At 34.8% G+C, this 21470-nt stretch overlaps 1 protein-coding gene across 1 annotated transcript in view; it reads right to left on the bottom strand.

The window, feature by feature from the left end:
- The window catches only part of fam171a1 (family with sequence similarity 171 member A1), a 38880-nt gene that overhangs the window by 13058 nt on the left and 4352 nt on the right, over positions 1-21470 (bottom strand). Inside the window, exons 2-5 of the mRNA XM_042741114.1 lie at positions 7578-7805; positions 6487-6579; positions 2353-2511; positions 1060-1236 (exon numbers count right to left, since the gene is read on the bottom strand). Of these exons, the coding sequence (XP_042597048.1) occupies positions 1060-1236; positions 2353-2511; positions 6487-6579; positions 7578-7805 (657 nt within the window). The remainder of the gene's footprint in view (positions 1-1059; positions 1237-2352; positions 2512-6486; positions 6580-7577; positions 7806-21470) is intronic.

Genomic DNA, 21470 nt, shown 5'->3' with positions numbered 1-21470 from the left:
TTGAAAAAGGAGTACTTTTACTTTTACTGGAGTATTATTTTATTATATGTATCTGTACTTTCACTCAAGTACTTGATTTGTGGACTTCGTCCATCACTGACTGACCGACTGCAAAGGTTTGAGTTAAAAATCTTCGCTTGTGTTCTACTGAAAAAAAAAGTCACCTACATCTTGGATGCCCTGGGGGTAAGCAGATAAACATAAAATTTTCATTTTTGGGTAAAATATCCCATTAAGCCAAAAACAAGCCAGTAGATACACCAAATGAGCCTTCAAAACAACAGAAAAGCCAAAAAGCAAATCTAGATTATTAAGTATGAGAGAAATACAGTGTCGCTTGTCAACCACAACTAATTCAAAGTCACCTGGATGATTAAGAAACTCCATAGATGTTCACTTATGTAACATTTTTAAAGCAATGCATTTATGATATGTTAAAAATTCAAAGCACTTTGTCTGTGAATTACACCTCAGTGTGGGATTAGAAATGAAACCACAGTGTGGAAATCCCTTGTGAATTGGATTTGATTCGGAACAGATTTATTGTGTTTGTCTGTTATTTGAATATTTGATTATGAGTATTTGCCTACTGAAAAAAAAAAATTACAGCAAAAAGCAGCAACTTTACAGGATGTCTCTTTACTTAGCTAGTTAAGACTTTTTTTGATGACTCTACTTTAAAAGCAAATAAAATTGCACTTAATTTTTTGTTTAAAGAATTTAGTCATGAAAAAAAGATCTTCGTGTGTGAGAGAGTTGGGAAATGGGTCCATCAAAAAGATTCAAAAACCATCCGATAACATTCCCACCCAGCTCAGGTTTGAACACTTCCTTTGGACTTATTCGCTTCAGAGACCAGGAAGACAGGAAATCTAAAGGCTTTGAAGAAATCACAACCTCACATACAAACACAGAGTAAACTCGCCTCGGTCAGGAAACACCTTCAGGAAACCATTTATTTGTGATTTGTTAGTAAAAGTTCATGTGATTTACATTCACAGAGGCTGTAAACAGGAATGCTTTAATATCTACTATAAGATGAATGTGTTATAAACTCACCCAGTTTAGGGTCAAACCTCCAGGCGGGAATGTGATCATTCTCTTTTAAGCCACTGTTTGCAGGAAGAGGAATGCTCACACTGATTGGCTCACTTACATGAAACTCCACCCCATCACTTCCCAAAAGATGGACACTGATAGCAGCTATAGGAGTCAACTCGAACTTTCGATCAATGCCTATCAGAGAAAGAGTATGCATAAAAGATATAAACAGGGTGAGAAAAAAAACAGAAATAAAGAATATACTATAGAAACTACCGGTAAGGCGGTAAGAAATTATGTTTTTGAATTAAGCTTCTCTTATGCTCACCAAGACTGCAGTTATTTGAAATAAAATACAGTAAAAACAGTAACACTGTGAAAAACTATTGCAATCGTAAATAATCTTTTCTACTCTAATGTATTTTAAAATGTAATTTATGCCTGTGATGGCAAAGCTGAATTTTCAGCATAATTTCTCCAGTCTTCATTGTCATATCCTCCTTCAGAAATGAATATGTTTTGCTGCTTAGGAAAATTTTATATTATCTTCATTGTTGAAAACAGTTGCTGCTTAACCTTTTTGTAAAAAGTGTGAGACATTTTTTTCAGTTTTTTTAAAGTGTTCAAAATAATTTTTTTTTTTAATGGAAATTTTTGTAACATTATCTTTTCTGTTAATTTTGATCAATTTAATGCATCTTTGCTGAAAGAAGTTAATCATTTGATCTATGCATTTTATTGTAACGTTATTACATTTCAGTGTTTGACTTAAAAGACATTTTTCCACTTCTGTACAAGAAACAATTTTAATACTTTATTGTATCCACCCTTGATGTTACTTGATGACCTATATTAAATATTGATAAGGAGTCATCTTAAATAGTATCAGACAGACATAAGCCATCCATTATAATCAGGACCACAGTAGAAAATAAGTTTCATTAATTTTAGAGTGAACTCACGTTTGCAGCATAAATCATCATTATGGATGACAAAACTTGTTCTGTAATGGTTTAACAATTAATTATTCAGAGCTGAACCACATTCTTTTAAAAAGCTGTTATCCTGAAAGCAGTACTGATCAATTCAGAGTAAAAATTACTTTTCAAGATAAAATAAAAGTAGCATTCCCAATTTACACTTGCTAATTACATATTAAACGTATTGAAATATTTAATACAAATTAAATACATATTTTTTGGCAATATTCAATCAATAGCATATCATATCATATGTTGATTTTCACTGGTATTGACTACTAAAATTGGATGTTATGCCAACCCTAGTCTTCCTAGTTCTCTAATGTGTTACCTGTGTAGTTGGGATGAAGCCCCTGCAGGTAGGGGAAGTACTGCGTGTCTTGTGTTGAACTGCTCACTGTGAGGAAGGCGGTCAGGTTGGTGTAGGTTGCATTAGAAGGAAGACTCAATGCTCTTCTCTGGAACTGCACCCATGGCTGCAGCTTTGAATCTACAGATGTTAACGCATACACAAACACAACAAAATAAGAAGGCAGAAATGAGCATACATTAGGTTAATGATCTGATATCCATGACATAATACATGCAACTCCATTCTTTCATCTCGCTCTCCTTCTAAATGGAATGGCTCAGTAGCTGATGGAGTGCTGGTATTGCAGCGTGTGTCTCTTGAGATCGATGAGGTCATTATGTTTCCATTGTGGCATATCTTACATACCATAGACATGAGCCCACATGGTCCTTAGTACCCCACTAAACCAACATAACTCCCAATGCAAGACCTTCAGTACTAGGGGTGCACAATACACTACTGTTCAATAGTTTGTGGTTTGTAAAACAATTTCTGGATTAAAATAGCTGTCTTTTTGATATATTGTAAAATGTAATTTATTTCTGTGATGGAAAAGTTGAATTACAGGTGCTTAAAGGTGGGGTATGTATTTTTTCAAAAACGCTTTAGAAAACTGAGTTGTGCCGAGTAGCCAATCAGCAGTAAGGGGCTTGTCTACTCATGAAGGTGGACAAGAGCGCTCAGTGCACAGGACGGATGGCGGATAAAAAACATAAGAGAAAAATGTCTGCAGAACAAAAGGCGGCTTACGATAAGGCAAGAAGTAGGACCTGAGTAAATATCGGATCAGCTTTCCAGCGCTGGAGAGAACTCAAGGAGCGGGAAGGCCTGCGATCGGATGCCGAGGTTGCTTTGTTTCTTCTCAATAGGTGAGTAACATTGGTTTTGCTTTGTTTCACAGAACAAATAATATACGCTGTTAAAACACACAGTACTACCAAAACACATTTGACCTGTATTACCATAGCAACACATATTTCTTTCACTTATTTGATGACATCATACCCTCGGCCGGCTGGCACAGCAGATTCTGCCATAATTGTTGCCTGGGTTGAGTACGTATACGTGGGGCGGAGCTATCAAAATAGGGGCGAGACGCTTTTGGGGCAGGGCCGTGTTTGTTTTGGTGATTTGAAATATCAATACTGGCTACCAGAAATCACTTACCCCACCTTTAAGAAACATTTCTCATCATTATCCAGGTTTAAACAGTTATGCTGCTTAATATTTTTATGAAAATGGTGATACATTTTTCCAAGGAATCTTTGATGAACAGAAAGTTATAAAAGTTATAATAGAAAAATAAAAAGAATTTAAAAATAGAATTATGATCCATGTTTTAAGTAATTTAACATGTAACATAATACATGTTTTTACTGTCACAATGTAATGCATCCTTTCTGGAAAAATAGTTTTTCATTTGAATTGAACGGAAAATATTGGTTACTAGCCGATCTCAGATTTTCAAACATTTATACAATAAACAGCCAACTGATATTTATTTGTGCATGATCACATTTGGTTTATCTTTGCCTTTTCAGTTGATTTTAAAAACTGCAATAATTTAATAACAGCGTTAAATTTAATCTTTAGCAAATCTCAAAATTAATATCCATATTTCATACTGTACATAATAATATTAATGTACAGTATGTATATATATACATTGTACATTAATACAGTATATATACATATTGTATATAATATATATTAATTTAATTGATTATTAATATGACATATTATGATTATTTAATTTACTTGCCTTTAAAACAATTGATTTTAGTGTTAAGTGCTTTATTTTTCATTTATTTAGACAAATTGGTAGAAATTTATTTTTTATCAGCCATTTATTCATGAAAATAATCACAATGAAAATAATTAATGCTTTCTGTCTCACTTAAGACTTTTTATTGTTCTTTGGCTACACCCTTCTCTTCAGAAGAGCTTTTTATGCACATCACACACAACTGATGAACTATGAGAGGTGTTTTGTTTGAAAAAGCCTTGGTGGACAGAGATGGGACCTCTGAGCTACAGGTGAAAGTGTGAGATAAACATCCCCAAATGAAGGCTCACAACAGCAGATCTGGGGCACGTGTGTGTGTTTCAGCCATGCGTCCGAGGCTCTGCTTTTATTACAAGTGTGTGGTGATTGAGTGTTTTTAGGGGACAGGACTGGGGCGACACTCTGAATGAGAGTGCAGCGTTAGTGTTCCCCTGAGACCCATAAACATGCTTCTCTCCTGAAATATCACACACACGAGGGACAGGTTACCAAAAGAAAGAGGTTGCTAGGAGGAAGGGCAAAGGAAAACAGTGTAAGCTAGAAAGAAAACAGCACATGTGGGTAACAGGGAGACAAAAAACAAGGAATATGAAAGATTGGTTTGAAGTAAATTTTTCTCATTCTTATGTGTGTGTAGCCTCTGATTTTAGTTTGGTATCACACTCACACAGAAAGCTTTAATTAGCATGAAGTCTCATGAGCCACGTGGACAACAGTACAGAATGATTCTGATTACACTTGCCACATGACACAGTTACCCAAACAATTCAATGGAAATTTTCATTATTTTCCTCAGTATTTGTCTTGTTTTCCAGTAAAAATGTCTAAATATCCTTTAAACAACATAGATTTACTCAAGAAGCAAATCAGTATGGTCCAGCTCATGACTCAGCTCTGAACTTGCAGAGAATATATGCTTCCATTAACAAGTTTTTGTGTTTTTTTTTAACATTTTTATTAATTTATTGTGATAGGTGGCCATTCGTCTGGTTTTGGGTCAGACATTCCGGTTTTGAAATATCATGCCTGTCTACCAGCGCAGGCTTGAGACAGATGCTCATTTGTCCTCCTTTTAAGATCACTATTTTATACTTTAAAATATGGTAAAATAAATAAATAAAGTCATGTTCAAGTTAATATAATCTGACTTCATAAGACACAATATTGTCAGCAACGGTTATGCTCTATTTTACCAATGAACTGTGGAAAATGATGCATATATTTAATACGGTTAGATAATTTTCAATTTTATCTCTCTGGAAATAAATTTAAAGGGGGAAATATGGTCCCTTTTTCAGTTTTTATCCAAGATTCACAATCCTGCAGTGTCCTCCTCTTCTGTGTTATAGAAATTACTCCAGGTATTACTCCAGTATTCAGTGTTACATGATCCTGTAGAAATCGTTCTAATGCTGATTTGGTACTCAAGAAACATTTCTTATTTTCAATACATAATAATAATAATAATAATAATAATAATAATAATAATAATAATAATAATAATAATAATAATAATAATACATTTGTGCTGATTGATATTTTTTGTGAAAACTATGATACATTTTTTTCAGGATCTCTTGACAAATAGAAAGGAAAAAAAAGGATTTATTTGAAACAGATGTTTTTAATTGCAAAAGTTGTTTACCAGTTACCAGTTATTTTGAATTTATATAATGAATCAGTGCTGAGAAAAGTCTTAATGACCCCAGATTTTTTTTAAAGGTAGTTTTTTAATCCCATTAGAAAGACACACACACACACAACACTAGGGATTTGTCAGGCCGTTGACTTCAGACACACCCTCACTCTCTCCTCCACATTTCTCCTCCATTACAAGTAGTTCATTAACACACATTTTTTTCATTCCCTAGTGCAGCAGTGTTAATGTTTGTTGTCATGTGTGAACAACAAAAGTGCTTGACCATTAAAAGTTCATTACATAGTTCAGCACATAAAATTATGAATACTTTTAACCCATGTTCTTCTAATCTTTGCTGACCATAAAGATGAATAAAAGAAAAAAAAAATACAAATAAATAAATATAAAACTACTAAGCATTTAACTATTAAACATATTTAATTCAAGATAAATAAAATAATAAATAAAATAAATATAAAACTATAAAACATTTAACTATTAAACACAAAGTATTAAATATTAAACATCTTTGTAATGATTTTTTTAATCTATGAAGGAGCAGCATTAAAAGTGTACAATCCATAACAATATATAAATAAACGTAACTGAGTTAGGGTCACAATGTCAAGACTTACAGAACAAAAGGCAGCAAAATAACCTGTTCAACACACAAACACGTAACTCTTACCTTGATATCCAGAGACAATCTGCACCACATCATCATACACCATCAGAGTAGCAGCCCTCTCAGGAAGCAGATCCAGACTGAGAGATGAGAAGACTGGAAAACACACAGACACACAAACAAACTGATAGTTAGGAAGATGAGTCACCAGACCTGCGAGCTCAGAATCATGTCCATAACATCTCAATACGTTTCCTCTGAAGATGCTTGACTTATTATTGCTATTAATCTGCACAGGGAGAATGAGTATGATCTTCCGTTCACTCCACAGAGTGTTACTAAACAATCTCAGTGCCCTGAAACATCTGTGTGATTGTGCTGTGTTTAGGTATTTAGGCGCATTCTCGTGTCTGCAACTAGTTATTAGGTTAATCTCATTAGCTGTAATGGAACATTCTATTTCTTTCTAACAGCTTTCTGCATTCCTGCTCCACTCTAGTTTTCATTTCCTGTCCCAGATCCTCTATAAATTGACCCAAAGGATGTGTCAGTCATCAAGAGTTACAGTAGAAGTAATACAATCATCAAAGCAAAGAAACAACACTTTAAAACACGGTGAAAAAAGTATGATTTTTTTTACATTTACTGACTGTTTAGTTGAACAGAAATAGTGAGATAAACATCCATGTTTTTACCGTTTAAAAAAAAAAAAAAAAATAATAATAATAATATATATATATATATATATATATATATATATATATATATATATATATATATATACACTGTATATATATATATACTGTATATATATATATATATATATATAGATATATATATATATATATATATATATATATATATATATATATATATATATATATATATATATATATATATATATATATATATATATATATATATATATATAAACAATGTTAAATGCTACTAGTGAATTCAGGCACTGCAACATTTAAAGTACAGCATGAAAAATGCAAATTGATTTTGAGATTTTGATACATGTCACAGAGTTATAATTTTTTCTCTTCATTTTTTTAAACAAACTTTGAGTGTTAGATGACAGGAAATGTAATCTCAATGTAAAACAGAGCTAATGAGCATGTCAAATTAATTATCCAGTATGAGGTCATTACCGGGAAGCCTGTTTGGCCGCCATGGAATGGAGTTGGGTACATAGCCACGCTTGGTTGCTGTCACTACAAGAAGGTCGCCAAGGCGATAAGGGAACCTGATGTAGGCATTGCCATCGGCACCAGAGATATCAGAGGCAACAGAAGTGTGGTTAGTGAAGATCTCCACGGTGACAGCAGCGAGGGGCTGATGAGTGCTAGCATCACTCAGGTGAACCTTCAGAGCCACTTCTGTAAAAACAAACAATAATGTCAGTATGACAGAGTCACTAGTAGTCATTAGTAGGGTCCTATGATATTTGCAATGTGGAAAACGTGGACAGAATCAAAAAAATCCTGTCATAAAAACAGAATTTACTGTATAATGGGGAATGTCACAGAATTTGTCACAAATGTAGGATGGATACATTAAAAGTAGGTCAGTGCACTTAAATCACAATATGGACTAGTGTCTGTGAATATTAAGCCACAAAAATACCATTTAAATGAATCCAGCATGTTCTACATTTCTCTATGTAAATGTTTCGTTTCTTATTATAAGAAGCCACATCATCTTACAGAAGGATTTATTTCAAACACTCGACTGACATTATGAAGTGAGTTGGGATTAAAAACATGTTATTAAATGTGGTATTTTCACGTTCTTTCAGATGGAGCAGCATTTACTGCTCAGAGCCATAGTTCACTGACAAGTTATGCAAATAGCTTTCATAATCGCAGAACGATTTCATAATCGTGCGATTAAATCATCTGTGACTATGAATAAGATTTTGCATAGCTTGTCTGTAAACTATGGCTCTATGTAGTAAATGCTGCTCCATCTGAAAGCACGTGCTGGAGATTTATTAGAACTGGCTTTACTGACAACATATGCATGACAATAGCATTCGATTAATCGTGCAGCCCTACACTTTGCACTTATACTATGTACTCAACTGTCTAGTGTATGAGTTTTATAAAGTTATTTTTTCATCCAACACTGGAGTCTTTTAGCCCTTCCCCTCATGATTTACCACTCTAAAAGACAGAAGAAATTGTGAAGCAATGAATAATTTAAATGAATTAAAAACCTTTAGTTTCTTCTAAAAATTTATTGAGGTGCTTTATGTAAAATAAAAATGAGTAATTGTATTACGTGTGACCCTCTTTAGTTATATAAAGTGCACCCTAATGTTGACATTGAAAAATGTCAGGTTGCCTTGGCTATTTACATAAAAACTTTCAAAGAGCACTTAAAGAAAATAACCAATCAACACACAGAGATAACCCCCTCCACATCCTTTGCATCGGCCAATGGAAACAACTGCTGAAAACAATGGGCTGCTTTTCCTTTCTCTAGGAACCTTTGGCTGCTTTAGGAAGCCACTGTAGAAACATTTCCTTTTCATGTAGTGATACATTCCTCTGACCCGCTCCACATGAACCAATCAAAGAGAAGACAAAGTTCTTGTGTAGACAGACAAATGAAAGTGAATGCTGCTATAGTGGGAAAAGGGGTGAAGGTTTCTGTGCTCCTTTTCAACGTGTTTTTATCCATTAAAGCCTGATTCTAAATTCTATTACTCTGCCTGTTTTGCACAAAAACCTGTTTGTTTGCTTTTACATTGTAAAAGATGTGCTTGAAATGCAAAGTCTGACTAGAGAAAACAACAAAAGGAAAACTTGACAAAGGGATTTATTCATTAGGCCAGTATGTTTTATCACGTTTTCTTGATGACCATGAAAATAACTAAAAATAGGGCATCATTTGCTAATGCAAAGGGTATTTTTTTTTTCATTTTTTTATGTATTAATAACAACTAAACAATATGCTTTTGTAAAATAAAATAAAATAAAACAAACAGGGTTAGCTCTCTGCCGTCTCGGTCTCTGGGAGCTTTCTTCACAAGCACATGAATAAAACAACCTGAACCTCAGTGAATATGTGCCTCATATTCATGATACATATATGTATAGAAAGCTTGAAATGTCTACTTTTAAATAAACCAATTCAAACTGAAAACAAGTATTCTCTGATTATATAATCCGAAAGTAAGGAGAGGTAAAGTTTCTCCTGATGTGATCCCGCTAGTGTTGGGTGATATGGTCATTTTTCAAATCGTCATATCATCAGCCTGTGAGATCAACAATACACAATATTATCGTGCATGGGTGGGGCAAGAGAGAGAGACTCTTGAAAATAACTAATGAAAGTAGATCACAAAAGTATTTAGTGTTTTCAGTTTGTACATTCTTTACATTTTTTTTGGACCTGAGGCAGAGAACTGGAAACATGGTGGAAAAAAATAAATAAAATCTTGTTGGTTTTTGACTCATGATTAATACTGTAAAAGGGGTAATAAATAACAATGTTAATGAAGTATTATTAATAAGACTATTAACTTTATTTATCCCACAGGGGAAACTATTAATAATGAGGCGAATAAGCTGAACTATTATTGTAATCAACTGTCATCCATACGTATTCTTTTTAATAATTTTTATAATAATTCATAGGATTTTACATGTGGCCTGAGACAATCATGTCTACTATTTTGGTTTGTGAGATCGGAGATCGAGCTGCACACACATTCAAACATTCAGGAGGACACCAACTTGTTGTGAGCGCTTCCCCTCGACTTTTATTAATAAAATACCTTAGATACTGAATTGCTACATTATATTCATTAGCAACGAGGGGGTAAAATCACTGTTTAAGTAACTAAAAACACGTTTGTAGAGAGACGCACTGACGCAGGTTCACACACACACACACACACACACACTTCTCACACACTAATGCACTTGCTAGAGTTAATGTAAAAACACAGCCTTACTACATGTGTGCTTTTGAAATATGCCAGAAAGTCAAAGGAAAACAGTCCAAAACACTGACGCACATGCACACACACAAGTTCAAATGCTGTTAACATCACGTCACTTCCCTCCCCAGTGATTCATCAGTGAAAGGCTGACAGCTGTGTGTACAGGCAATGACCCCACCTAAAGAGCACAAACTGTGTGCAATCCCTGAGAACCGACAGAGCTTGGATTAATACACTCTACATAAAGGATCAGGTATAGTCAGCCGGTCATTATAACAATGCCTGACAAGGCGATCACATCTTTAATCACCCTGAAGGAGTATATTTTGTGATAACGAGCGGCTGATTGCATGTGTTATCCTGCTTATTACATGGCTACTGACCAAACAAGTAAACAAAGAGATGTGAAATACTGATTCGAGTAACTGTCTTATGTAAGACAAAAAAAATAACTGGAGTGAGTGATATAGTTGATGATTAAACTATAAGCAAATAAATGTAGGTTGTCAGGAACACCAGTCAAATACACAGCTTAGTGGTCATTAATAAAAATATTTGATGTAAAATACTGTAATTAAAACATCAAAACATGTACAATGGACTGTGGTACTCAAAAAGTATCAATTAATAAAAATTTTTTTTTAAAAAAATCAAAGTTTTTTTTCAACATTTATTTTTTATTTGAATCAGGGACAATGCACATTAATAATACATAAATATGTAATATGAACCAGATTTAGCCAACACTGGCTAATTTTCATCCGAAGTCCCTTTTGGTATTGATATGATCAGAATGATTTCTGGAGGATCATGTGACACTGAAGACTCATGGCTTCTGAAAAGTTTTTGCAGTTTTTATTGTATTTTTGATCAAATTTATGTTGCCTTAGTGAACATAAGAGAAAAGTCGGTCAGGTTTGTATATTTTTTTCTGAACATGCCGATTTCATACTCACAGGCTGCCATTTTTGCCCTTTAGCCCAAAGAAAGTGCAGCCACAGTGGTTTACTCACAGAGGACATGTGTGTCAGAGAGAGGGAGGATATTGATCTCTCAGTGGAGAGAGATTCACAGAGGAGTGAGGAGGTTACAGAATGATCCCTGTAGCACTGACAGATTTGGAAGGACATACAACCATGGACCAATCAGGACGTTTAGTCATACAGAACAATTTGAAAAATGTATGCATACAAGAGCATTGCACCGATTTAAAAAAAAAAAAAAAAAAAAAAATCACCACAGACAGAGTGCTTTATTTATATATAACACCGATCCAAGTTGTTGCAAAGGATCTGAAAAGCAGTTGATTTGTTCACAAATTTGTACTGTTTTAAATTTCTGATTGAATTTCTACTAAAGAATAAGCAGAATAATGACAATTTCACTTGGTTATCTTTAGAGCTCAGCTGAATTTGTGAGAGATAATTAGACATTGTGTTATAGTGCCTATATGAAACCAGTTTCCTTAGGAGAAGCCTTCAAGCACAAAACACAGCATGTTTAGTCAGTGACTGACTGAATTGACAGAAGGCAGCTGTTTAGGTTTCACCAACAGGTACTTAAATGTGCATTTGCCTTTGTTTCACATCTTTTCATAGTCACTAAGGTATATCTGTCAAGCATAATTCATTCATACTGATTAAATGTGTAGTATTCAGCTGGTCATGTGATCTCAATATGGCAGTGTTTTCATTTTGTGCGCGTTTATCACCATGTTTGTGAAAAGTACTATTGAATCCTTTAAATGTAATTTAACTTATGTGAAAGAAAAATACTTGATATATTTCATTAAATAATATTAATAATAAAACTGATAAATAATGAATCACGTACAATAAGCAGCCACCTTTTTTCAAAGCACAGGTGATGGCAGTGTCATCGCAGCACTCTTTGCTGTGTTAATGTAAGCAGCTTTTGAAACGTTATCGGCAATCTGAAGGGAACGCAGTCATCCAACACTAGGTAAATATTTGACTTGAAAAATAGCACCACGATGTATAGTAAGAATTTTCCTTTGCCTCAAGCTCTACTGGGAATTGCTGAGCCGCACAGAGACAATAAAGCAGTCTTACGTCTTCACTCATTCTGCACACTTTACTCTCTCTCCATCTTTTCATCCAGAGGAAGCTCCATAACAGACGCTCTAATACCCATATCTTCTCCTGTTCCTGAACCTTTCACCTCTAATGCTCATTTTGTAACATTCTATCCCAAATAAGCACACAAATGCATGTGTTTTTTTCTTAATGAGGACATACTGTAGACTTATATTGTTTTATATAAAGCTAATTATACTACAGATTAGTCCTATGCATTATATATAATTTTACACTTTCATCCAATTATAAATATGAGTTCTAAATTTTTAGTAATAGCCACAGATATTATATTATAATTTTGCTATATATTTCAACAATAAGGTAGAAACATAAATTATATAAATATATTATGTACTATATATAAATAAATATTATGGCTGGGTTTTTTGACACAAATTTCATGATTCAATTATCAATCCAATTCGATTATTTTGGATACATATCAGGTATAGTAAATCTATCAACTAATGCTGTAAAATATACATGAGAGTCAGTTGGTTATACATTATAATGTTGAAGGTTAAAATTGACTTATTTTTTAAATATACACATTTAAATAGTGGCTGTCATAAAACAACTTGGGACGGATTTATTCAAATATAAATAAAACATTAAAGAACAGTAAAAAAATATATAATGAATGTTATATGGTGGATCTATTTAGCAAAACAGTTTTTTTTTCTCTCTGGCTGACTAATGAATAAGGTCACCGAATATGCTTTCTGAGGTCAATGTGATTGAGCAACTACATGAGACAGGATACAGATTGTAAAGTTGTACTTTTTATTTTAACTTAGCTTCGGATCTTTAGTCATGTTTATTTTGTGCTGAAACTGGTATTAATGTGGAGGAGATGATCAGTTCACGTGCGCCTTGCGCTGCCTCATCTGTTGAACTGAGGCGCTCCAAAACGGCATTTATTGCTTGAATGCTGCAATACAATGGACATAAATTGAAATCTTGAGACTTTGTTTCATATTAAAAGTACCAAAGCAGAATGCTTATTGCGATTTATTGGATGGGAGGTGCGCTTCAGTGTTCCATCCATTAACTGAAAACAGGCTAGACTATTCGATTTTTGGGATTTAATCAATAGCGTTTCATAAAATGAGAATCGATTAAAATTGGGATATCAATATTCTTTACCCAGCCCTAATATATATTATTCATTCATCCACAGAATATTTTATTAATAATACTATTATATAATTTTAAGATTTACTAAATACAATTTAATGGGCTATAGGCCTATCTAGTTAAAATCTGGGGAAGTCCAAGAGTCATTCTGGAGAAGAAAAAAAAAATCAATGTCACAAAAAGGGAATTTCAGGACTGAATGATCAGATCAATGATAGAATGAAAGACCAGCTGTTTTAAGTTAAAGCAAACCAAAGCACAATTATATGAAGAAATTGCGAGGAGGTCCCATCATCATAAAGCTTGATTTAGTAAGTTTGATTTAGATGCCGCATGAGAATTCTGCATAAGATAATTACAGCAAGTAAAACAAAGACAGCTTGTGTGCATATGAAAAGGTTTTTGGTCTCGGGAAACCTCCAGTTAACTTTTAACCTACCAGGATCAATCTTATTTTCAGCGTTTTCTAAAGGGTTGTTCATTGTTTCATTGCAGGACTGCCCGAAGCTCAGCTCCTTTCTATCCGCTCTCTCTGGGAATTCCCCTTTCCCTCCTCCGCTCCAAATGATACACAAATGCTGTGAACTGCTGACTCCCTTTCTTAATCTAAGTCTCCACTGCATGTGCAGTTGGCTCTTATGCACTGTTCTTACTGATAGCAGCTGGTTGGCAGGTCACAATCTGAAAATTGTCATAAATGAGATGTAAAGTAAATGTTCAAGCAACATACTATACATGGTAGTCTGTCTAGGGCTGTCTGGTCAACTTTTAGCCTGAAATTATCCCTAGATGCAGTCAGTAAATAACCACTTAATCTTTGGTTTGCTCCTTACACAAAGCTACTGCATGAATTCAGATTAAATCTATGATTATTTAAACATTTCAAGCAAAGTTTATGCAATAAATCTTATTGCGTTTTGACATTCTGATTCTACTTGTGTTTTCCCTCCCTGGCAAAAGTCATATGATATGAACCCAGTGGTACAATTCCCCATTGTCTGCACACTTAAAGTATAAGCTTATAGGTCTAATCCAATAGGCCTTATTACTGTTATATTTCGGTGTCAATTATCTCCAGAATGAAGACAACATATAAACTAGGCCTACATATCATAGAACAAAAGTCTTTAGGATATGTATGCATGAAATTACAGCCGTGAATAATAAGGAATAATATGGCTTTTCTGGCCATAGACACCATTCAGGATGCTGCATTGCAGTGGAGGACAGAAAGAGGCAGAGGCAAAGAGAGGGAATGTAGGCATAACTCCTACTCTTATAGTCTAAATAAGGAAGCTTAGCTTAATATATTTTCTTTTCATAAAAAAAATAAAAAAAATTACAATCTAAATAAAAACAAATTAAATATGACTTTAATTTACTCAACATAAAAATGTTAGTGAAGAGCCAAGAACCATGACTAGACATCACAAAGACATTTAATACCAAAAGCCATAGACGCTAGGCATCATTAACCAGGAAACCATATTATTGATTAATCTGAAAAAAAAACAACAAAAATACAACAACAGTACTGTCAAGGTTATACAGGGTTAAAGTGTGCAAGAGTTGGTTTGTGTGGGTGTGTTGGAGAAACACAGAGAAAGTGAGACACAGTCAAGAAGGATATTTCAAACTCTCTTTTAATTTCTTGTATATTATTTCTCAAAACTGAGAGATGTGAAATTATGTATTCTAAAAACCACCCTGCATTTATTTAGCACACAAGTGCCAAACTGAAAGATCTTTACTGGAAATTTAAACATAATTATAACGTATTTTTAAAAAGAATTATCTTATGGAAACCTTTCGCACCAAATTCAAACAAACTCTCATTTGGTACCTTAATTTGCCATAATTTGGCTAACAGGTACCTACTGCCTTTTCAAAATTACAGTGCTAGAAACGGTCAACAACAGTAATACTGACAATAATATTGAGGTTATGTTCACACTCTTCCTGTAGCATTTGAAAGAAAGTCAAATAACCAAACCATAACCACAATCCTCAGAGAGAATCTTATTTTCAAAACATTTTAGTGCTAGAAGACCATCAGCAATTTTTTTAGCACTAGTAAGTAATCAAAACTGTGGGCTCACTACTTGTATGATTAAGCCATTCATCTAATGCTATAAAACTCATTTTCAGCCTCTTTTTACATTAACAAAAGTAACTAGCAATTTACTCGGTCACAACACAGACAGCCTGATTATCTAGAGCTTATGAACATGGCTTCTCCATTGGGAAATTTGTTTCCCATTACAGGGACCAACCCACCAAAGAACAACTTGTTCTATATTGGCAAAGAACAGTTCCAAAGATTGTTATTTAAAAATTAATGTAATGTAACTCTTCTTGAATGCTTGTTAATGACTATTTCACATGTCTAACAGGAAAACTTTCTAATACATTTCATTTTCAGTTTTACACATTTTAAAACATAAAACAAGCTTGTCTTTCCGTTTTGTGGAAAATGACTTATCCAGATGTGCAGCAGACTGGCTGTCTCTCTCTCTCTCTCTCTCTCTCCCTCTATAAACGGAGACACACAGGCCATGTGTGTGTGAATGAGACAGTTCCACGCTCATTCAGTACGTCCAGGCTCTGCTTAAAGTTAAAAGACTGCTGTTGTCTGGAGGATTATCATGTTTCACAGACACAAAAACAGACGATTCAGCCAATAAAATTCTAATCAGGTCTAAAAGTATTTCCTTCAGAGGGTTTTTGTTTCTTCTACCTTTCCTTAAAACACCTTCAAAGCTAAAACTGTTATAAACCCAAACATACGTCAACAGTGGACAAGAAAGTTTGCATTGAGGGCTGTTTAATGACTTACTAAGGTGTTACCAATCAAACATAACCCTATACATCAGTAAAAACCACAACTTTCTAAAATAAAGACACACAATGGTTCAGAAAACAGGTCTGGTGTTATCAACAACCTCACCTAAATCAAGCCACTATTTCAATACTTTTAATCTTTGTATTTATGACAGATTTGAGATGTAAAACTCTCCAAGCCTAACAAGGCACATTTAGAGTGATATAAGAGTCCACTATCTCTGTTTGTAAGATAATGCTTGTGAGTGAAGAGAAAGAGTTGCCTGACCGGTTTGCCCATGGGAGACAGTCTGGTTTATGTAATCAGAGATGAGAAAATGTCTTAGTGTTTGTTGAAAACATGACCACATAAAAAATTAAGCACAACAGGGGTCTCCCATGTGCTTACAATGCTTTGAAATGATAGCTGGCAAACAAACAGACACATCCTTCCATTTCTGCACTTTAATAAGCAATATCAAAAATCCAGAGACTATACCACAGAAAACTGATAATTAATGAGTGGAAAACACCAGACTTATTCTCTTTATCTGCCTTTATGAGTCTCTCAAGCTCTAAAACATAGTTGGTTTCCTAAGACCCATTGCTCTAATATGGAGGTCATTACAAATAGAAAAAAAAAATGTTGTTTGCAGTATGCAATTGTTATTTGTATAAGCAGCAAGTACATTATTATCTGAGTGAACACTTTAAAGGGATACTCCACCCCAAAATGAAAATTTTGTCATTAATCGCTTAGCCCCACGTCGTTCCAAACCCGTAAAAGCTTTGTCAGAATAGTCCATCTGCCATCAGTGGTTCAACCGTAATGTTATGGAGCGACAACAATACTTTTTGTATGCGAATAAAACAAAAATAAAGACTTTATTTAACAATTTGTCTCCTCTGTGTCACTCCACGTCAGCGTTTTCATTTTGGTGAATCTGAGCTGTACACAGAGGAGACAAATTGTTGAATAAAGTCATTATTTTTGTTTTATTCACGTACAAAAAGTATTGTCGTTGATTCATAATGTTACGGTTGAACCACTGATGGCAGATGGACTATTCTGATGAAGCTTTTCATACTTTTATGAAACTTGGCAGTGTAATTTACTTGGCAGTCTATGGGACAGTCACAAGCCTCCCGGTTTTCGTCCAAGATATCTTAAATTGTGTTCTGAAGATGAACGAAGCTCTTACAGGTTTGGAACGACATGGGGGCAAGTGATTAATGACAATTTTCATTTTGGGGTGGAGTATCCCTTTAAACATCAGTGCAAAGCAAACTCATTTCCAGCTATGCAGTTTGTTTTCAATTAAAGTTCTTATTCTGGACTCTTTCCTTAGCTAGACGCATTGCATCGTGTTACACAATGTTATGCAAAACCTCAGCCAAAATCATTTTTAAGAAGCACAAGGCATACTGACTCGCTTTGTGTGATAAAGATGCTTGTATAAATTATATACCAAATCATGGGCTCTGTAAGATTTTTAAATGTTTTCAAAAAAAGAGAATCTCCTATGCTCACCAAGGCTGCATTTATTTGATAAAAATACAGCAAAAAAAAAAAAAAAAGGTTTCTTTTTGAATATATTTTAAAACGTAATTTATTCCAGTGATGGCAAAGCTGAATTTTTAGCATCATTACTCCAGTCTTCAGTGTCACATGATCCTTTCAGAAATAATTTTAATATGCTTATTTGGTGTTCAATAAACATTTCTTATCATAGTTATTAGTTGTGTGGCTTAATATCTTTGTAGAAATTGAGGTTTTATTTTCTCCAGGAAACTTTGTTAAATAGTAAGTTCAAAAGAACTTACTGCATATATTTGAAACTGAAACGGTTTGTAATATTATAAATGTCTTTACTGTCACTTTTGATAAATTTATTGCATATTTGCTGAATAGAATAAAAATAAACTCTTACTAACTTCAAACTTTTGAACAGTATTGTGTATATGTACTGTATACTGAACTACTTTGTTATTACTGATGTCTGTCAATAAAAATAAAATAAAATATGACTACTCAAAAATTCCTAATAAAACTTCAAGTGAAAGTGAAGTGACGTGTGGCCAAGTATGGTGAATTTGTGCTCTGCATTTAACTCATCCAAGTGTACACACGGTAGTGCAGCGGTTCTCAATTCCAGTCCTCGCACCCCCCTCGCACATTTTGTATGTCTCTCTTTGTTAACACACCTGATTCAGATAATCAGCTCGTTAGAAGTGAGCTCCGTGCATGAACTGTGTTCACACTGACATGGTCCCTACACAGTGTTCATTGCTCCCTACTCCCTGAGCAGGGGAAATCTGTTGAAGTTTACTTCACTTCGGAACATTCGTTCACAGATTTGCACTGCTCAATGTCTTCACACACGGACAAGTGTGACATCATAGCCTATACCTCGGTAAATAAATACAATTTAAATTCATGTCTCGCACACTTCAGTGCACTTTGAATGGAACATATATACGTTTGCTTTGAACTGGAATCATGGCGGAATATCCTGTGATGTCCACTTTGCAGGGCACTTACGTTCGAATAGACCTCTGAAGTGATAAGAGAGACATACAAAATGTGCAGAACAGGGGGTCGCAAAGACTGGAATTGAGAACTGCTGCAGTAGTGAACACACACACACCCGGAGCAGTGGGCAGCCAGTGCGTGCCCGGGAAGCAGTTGAGGGTTCGGTTCCTTGCTCAAGGGTCTCACCTCAGTCGTGGTATTAAAGTAATTCACTCTCCCCACCTACAATCCCTGCCGGACCTGAGACCCAAACCCGCAACCTTCAGGTTAGAAGTCCGACTCTCTATCCATTAGGACACGACTGCCCCATCAAATGACCCTAATTTAAAAAGCTAGATCATTCCCTTTCTTTCCAAATAACAATCTGATAAATGGTAGCAACAATAAAAAAAAGACTAGCCTATAAAAGCAAAGACTTGCATATGAAAAGCAAATAAAGATCACATTAAATTTGGTTTTATTAGAACAACCAGGCACAGATCACTCTTCAAGTCATCTGAGATTCACAATATTGCACAGCATTATTATTAATATTAACTGCAATCATCTGACAAAGCTATAACTTATTTAAACAATGTGGAGCATAAAAAGAACACATTAATAGTAACTAAATTCAAAGCTTTGCATAAACTACATTCCAACTAAGAATTGAAGATTAAAAAAAAAAAAAAAAAAAAAAACACAACCTGTAAGATATAAAGCTGCATGGCAAAACTCACTCCAGGCCTGACTATACAGTGCCAAGGCCTCACACACAGCATTCCCTTTTCAGATCCCAGAGATGAGGAAATGGCACAGCCCGGACAAAAGGCAGGAAAGCCCTATTTTGCATACTCAAAGAAACATACAATGTGCTAGTCTACTGTCCTAAAGATGAGAGAGCAGCAGACCCATCTGTGCTGATGCTGCTCATCAGCAGGAGACAGAGGGGGAGGGGGACACTCCATCAGGAGAGAGGAGGGGGTTTAAGGGGATTCCTCAGACAAGGAGGATTTAACCAAACTGGCAGTCTATGAGCTGCTAAATCAATCTGCTGTCAAGAGGTGAGCTTTGCCAACCATATCATTGCTAGTTTTACTTGATCTTAGTGCTGCGTTCGACACCATAGATCACGACATACTCATAGATAGATTACAAAACTATACAGGTATCCAAGGGCAGGCTTTAAGATGGTTTAGATCCTACCTGTCCGATCGCTACCACTTTGTTTATTTAAATGGGGAGTCATCTCATTTATCACCAGTAAAATATGGAGTGCCACAAGGATCTGTCCTAGGTCCTCTGCTATTTTCAATATACATGTTGCCCCTTGGTAATATCATTAGAAAATACGGGATTAGTTTTCACTGTTATGCTGATGATACTCAACTATATATCTCAACAAGACCAGGTGAAACTTCAAAATTATCTAAGCTAACAGAGTGTGTTAAAAATGTAAAAGATTGGATGACAAATAATTTTCTCCTATTAAATTCAGATAAGACAGAGTTATTACTTATTGGACCAGAAAACATTACACAGAATCTCGTAGATTACAATTTGCAATTAGACGGATGTACTGTTACTTCCTCTACTGTCAAAAATCTGGGTGTTATATTAGACAGTAACTTGTCTTTTGAAAATCATATTTCTCATGTTACAAAAAGAGCATTCTTCCATCTTAGAAACATTGCCAAGCTACGAAACATGTTAACTGTTCCTGATGCAGAAAAGCTAGTTCATGCATTCATGACCTCTAGACTGGACTATTGTAATGCACTGCTAGGTGGTTGTCCTGCATCCTCAATAAACAAGCTACAGGTAGTCCAAAATGCAGCGGCTAGAGTCCTTACCAGGTTAAGAAAATATGATCATATTACCCCAATACTACAGTCTCTGCACCTGGCTACCTATTAAGTCCCGTATCAGTTACAAAATATTATTACTTACTTATAAGGCCCTTAATGGCTTAGCTCCTGCGTACCTTACTAGGCCTTATACCACGCTACAACCCATCACGCTCCCTAAGGTCACAAGACGCTGGACTTTTGATAGTACCTAGGATAGCAAAGTCCACTAAAGGAGGTAGAGCTTTTTCGCATTTTGGCTCCCAAACTCTGGAATAGCCTTCCTGATAATGTTCGGGGTTCAGACACACTCTCTCTGTTTAAATCTAGATTAAAAACACACCTCTTTGGCCAAGCATTCAAATAATGCATCTCATAATTTTGGACTGCAGTTATATCTGATCAAATGTGCATTATTATTCTTTAGCTTGGGTTAAACTAATTAATTTTACTTGGCTGGAACAGCAGCTACGCTAATTATGTTTCTATTTGTTTCTCTGCTTTGCCAACGGGATTTACATCCCGTGGTAACTAGGATTTACACAAGCTCCAGTCTGGATCCAGAACACCTGAGAAGAGATGATGCCAACCTCACAGAGGGACCTCAGATGATGCCAACCCAGAAAAAACATACAGAACTACCACATTTTTGCTATAAGTTTGATTGCATAATTGCT

This window comes from Cyprinus carpio, chromosome B16, assembly GCF_018340385.1.
Source record: "Cyprinus carpio isolate SPL01 chromosome B16, ASM1834038v1, whole genome shotgun sequence".
Classification (NCBI taxonomy): domain Eukaryota; kingdom Metazoa; phylum Chordata; class Actinopteri; order Cypriniformes; family Cyprinidae; genus Cyprinus; species Cyprinus carpio.
Note: the sequence above shows the minus strand (reverse complement) of the source record. Positions and strands in the feature narration are given on the sequence as shown.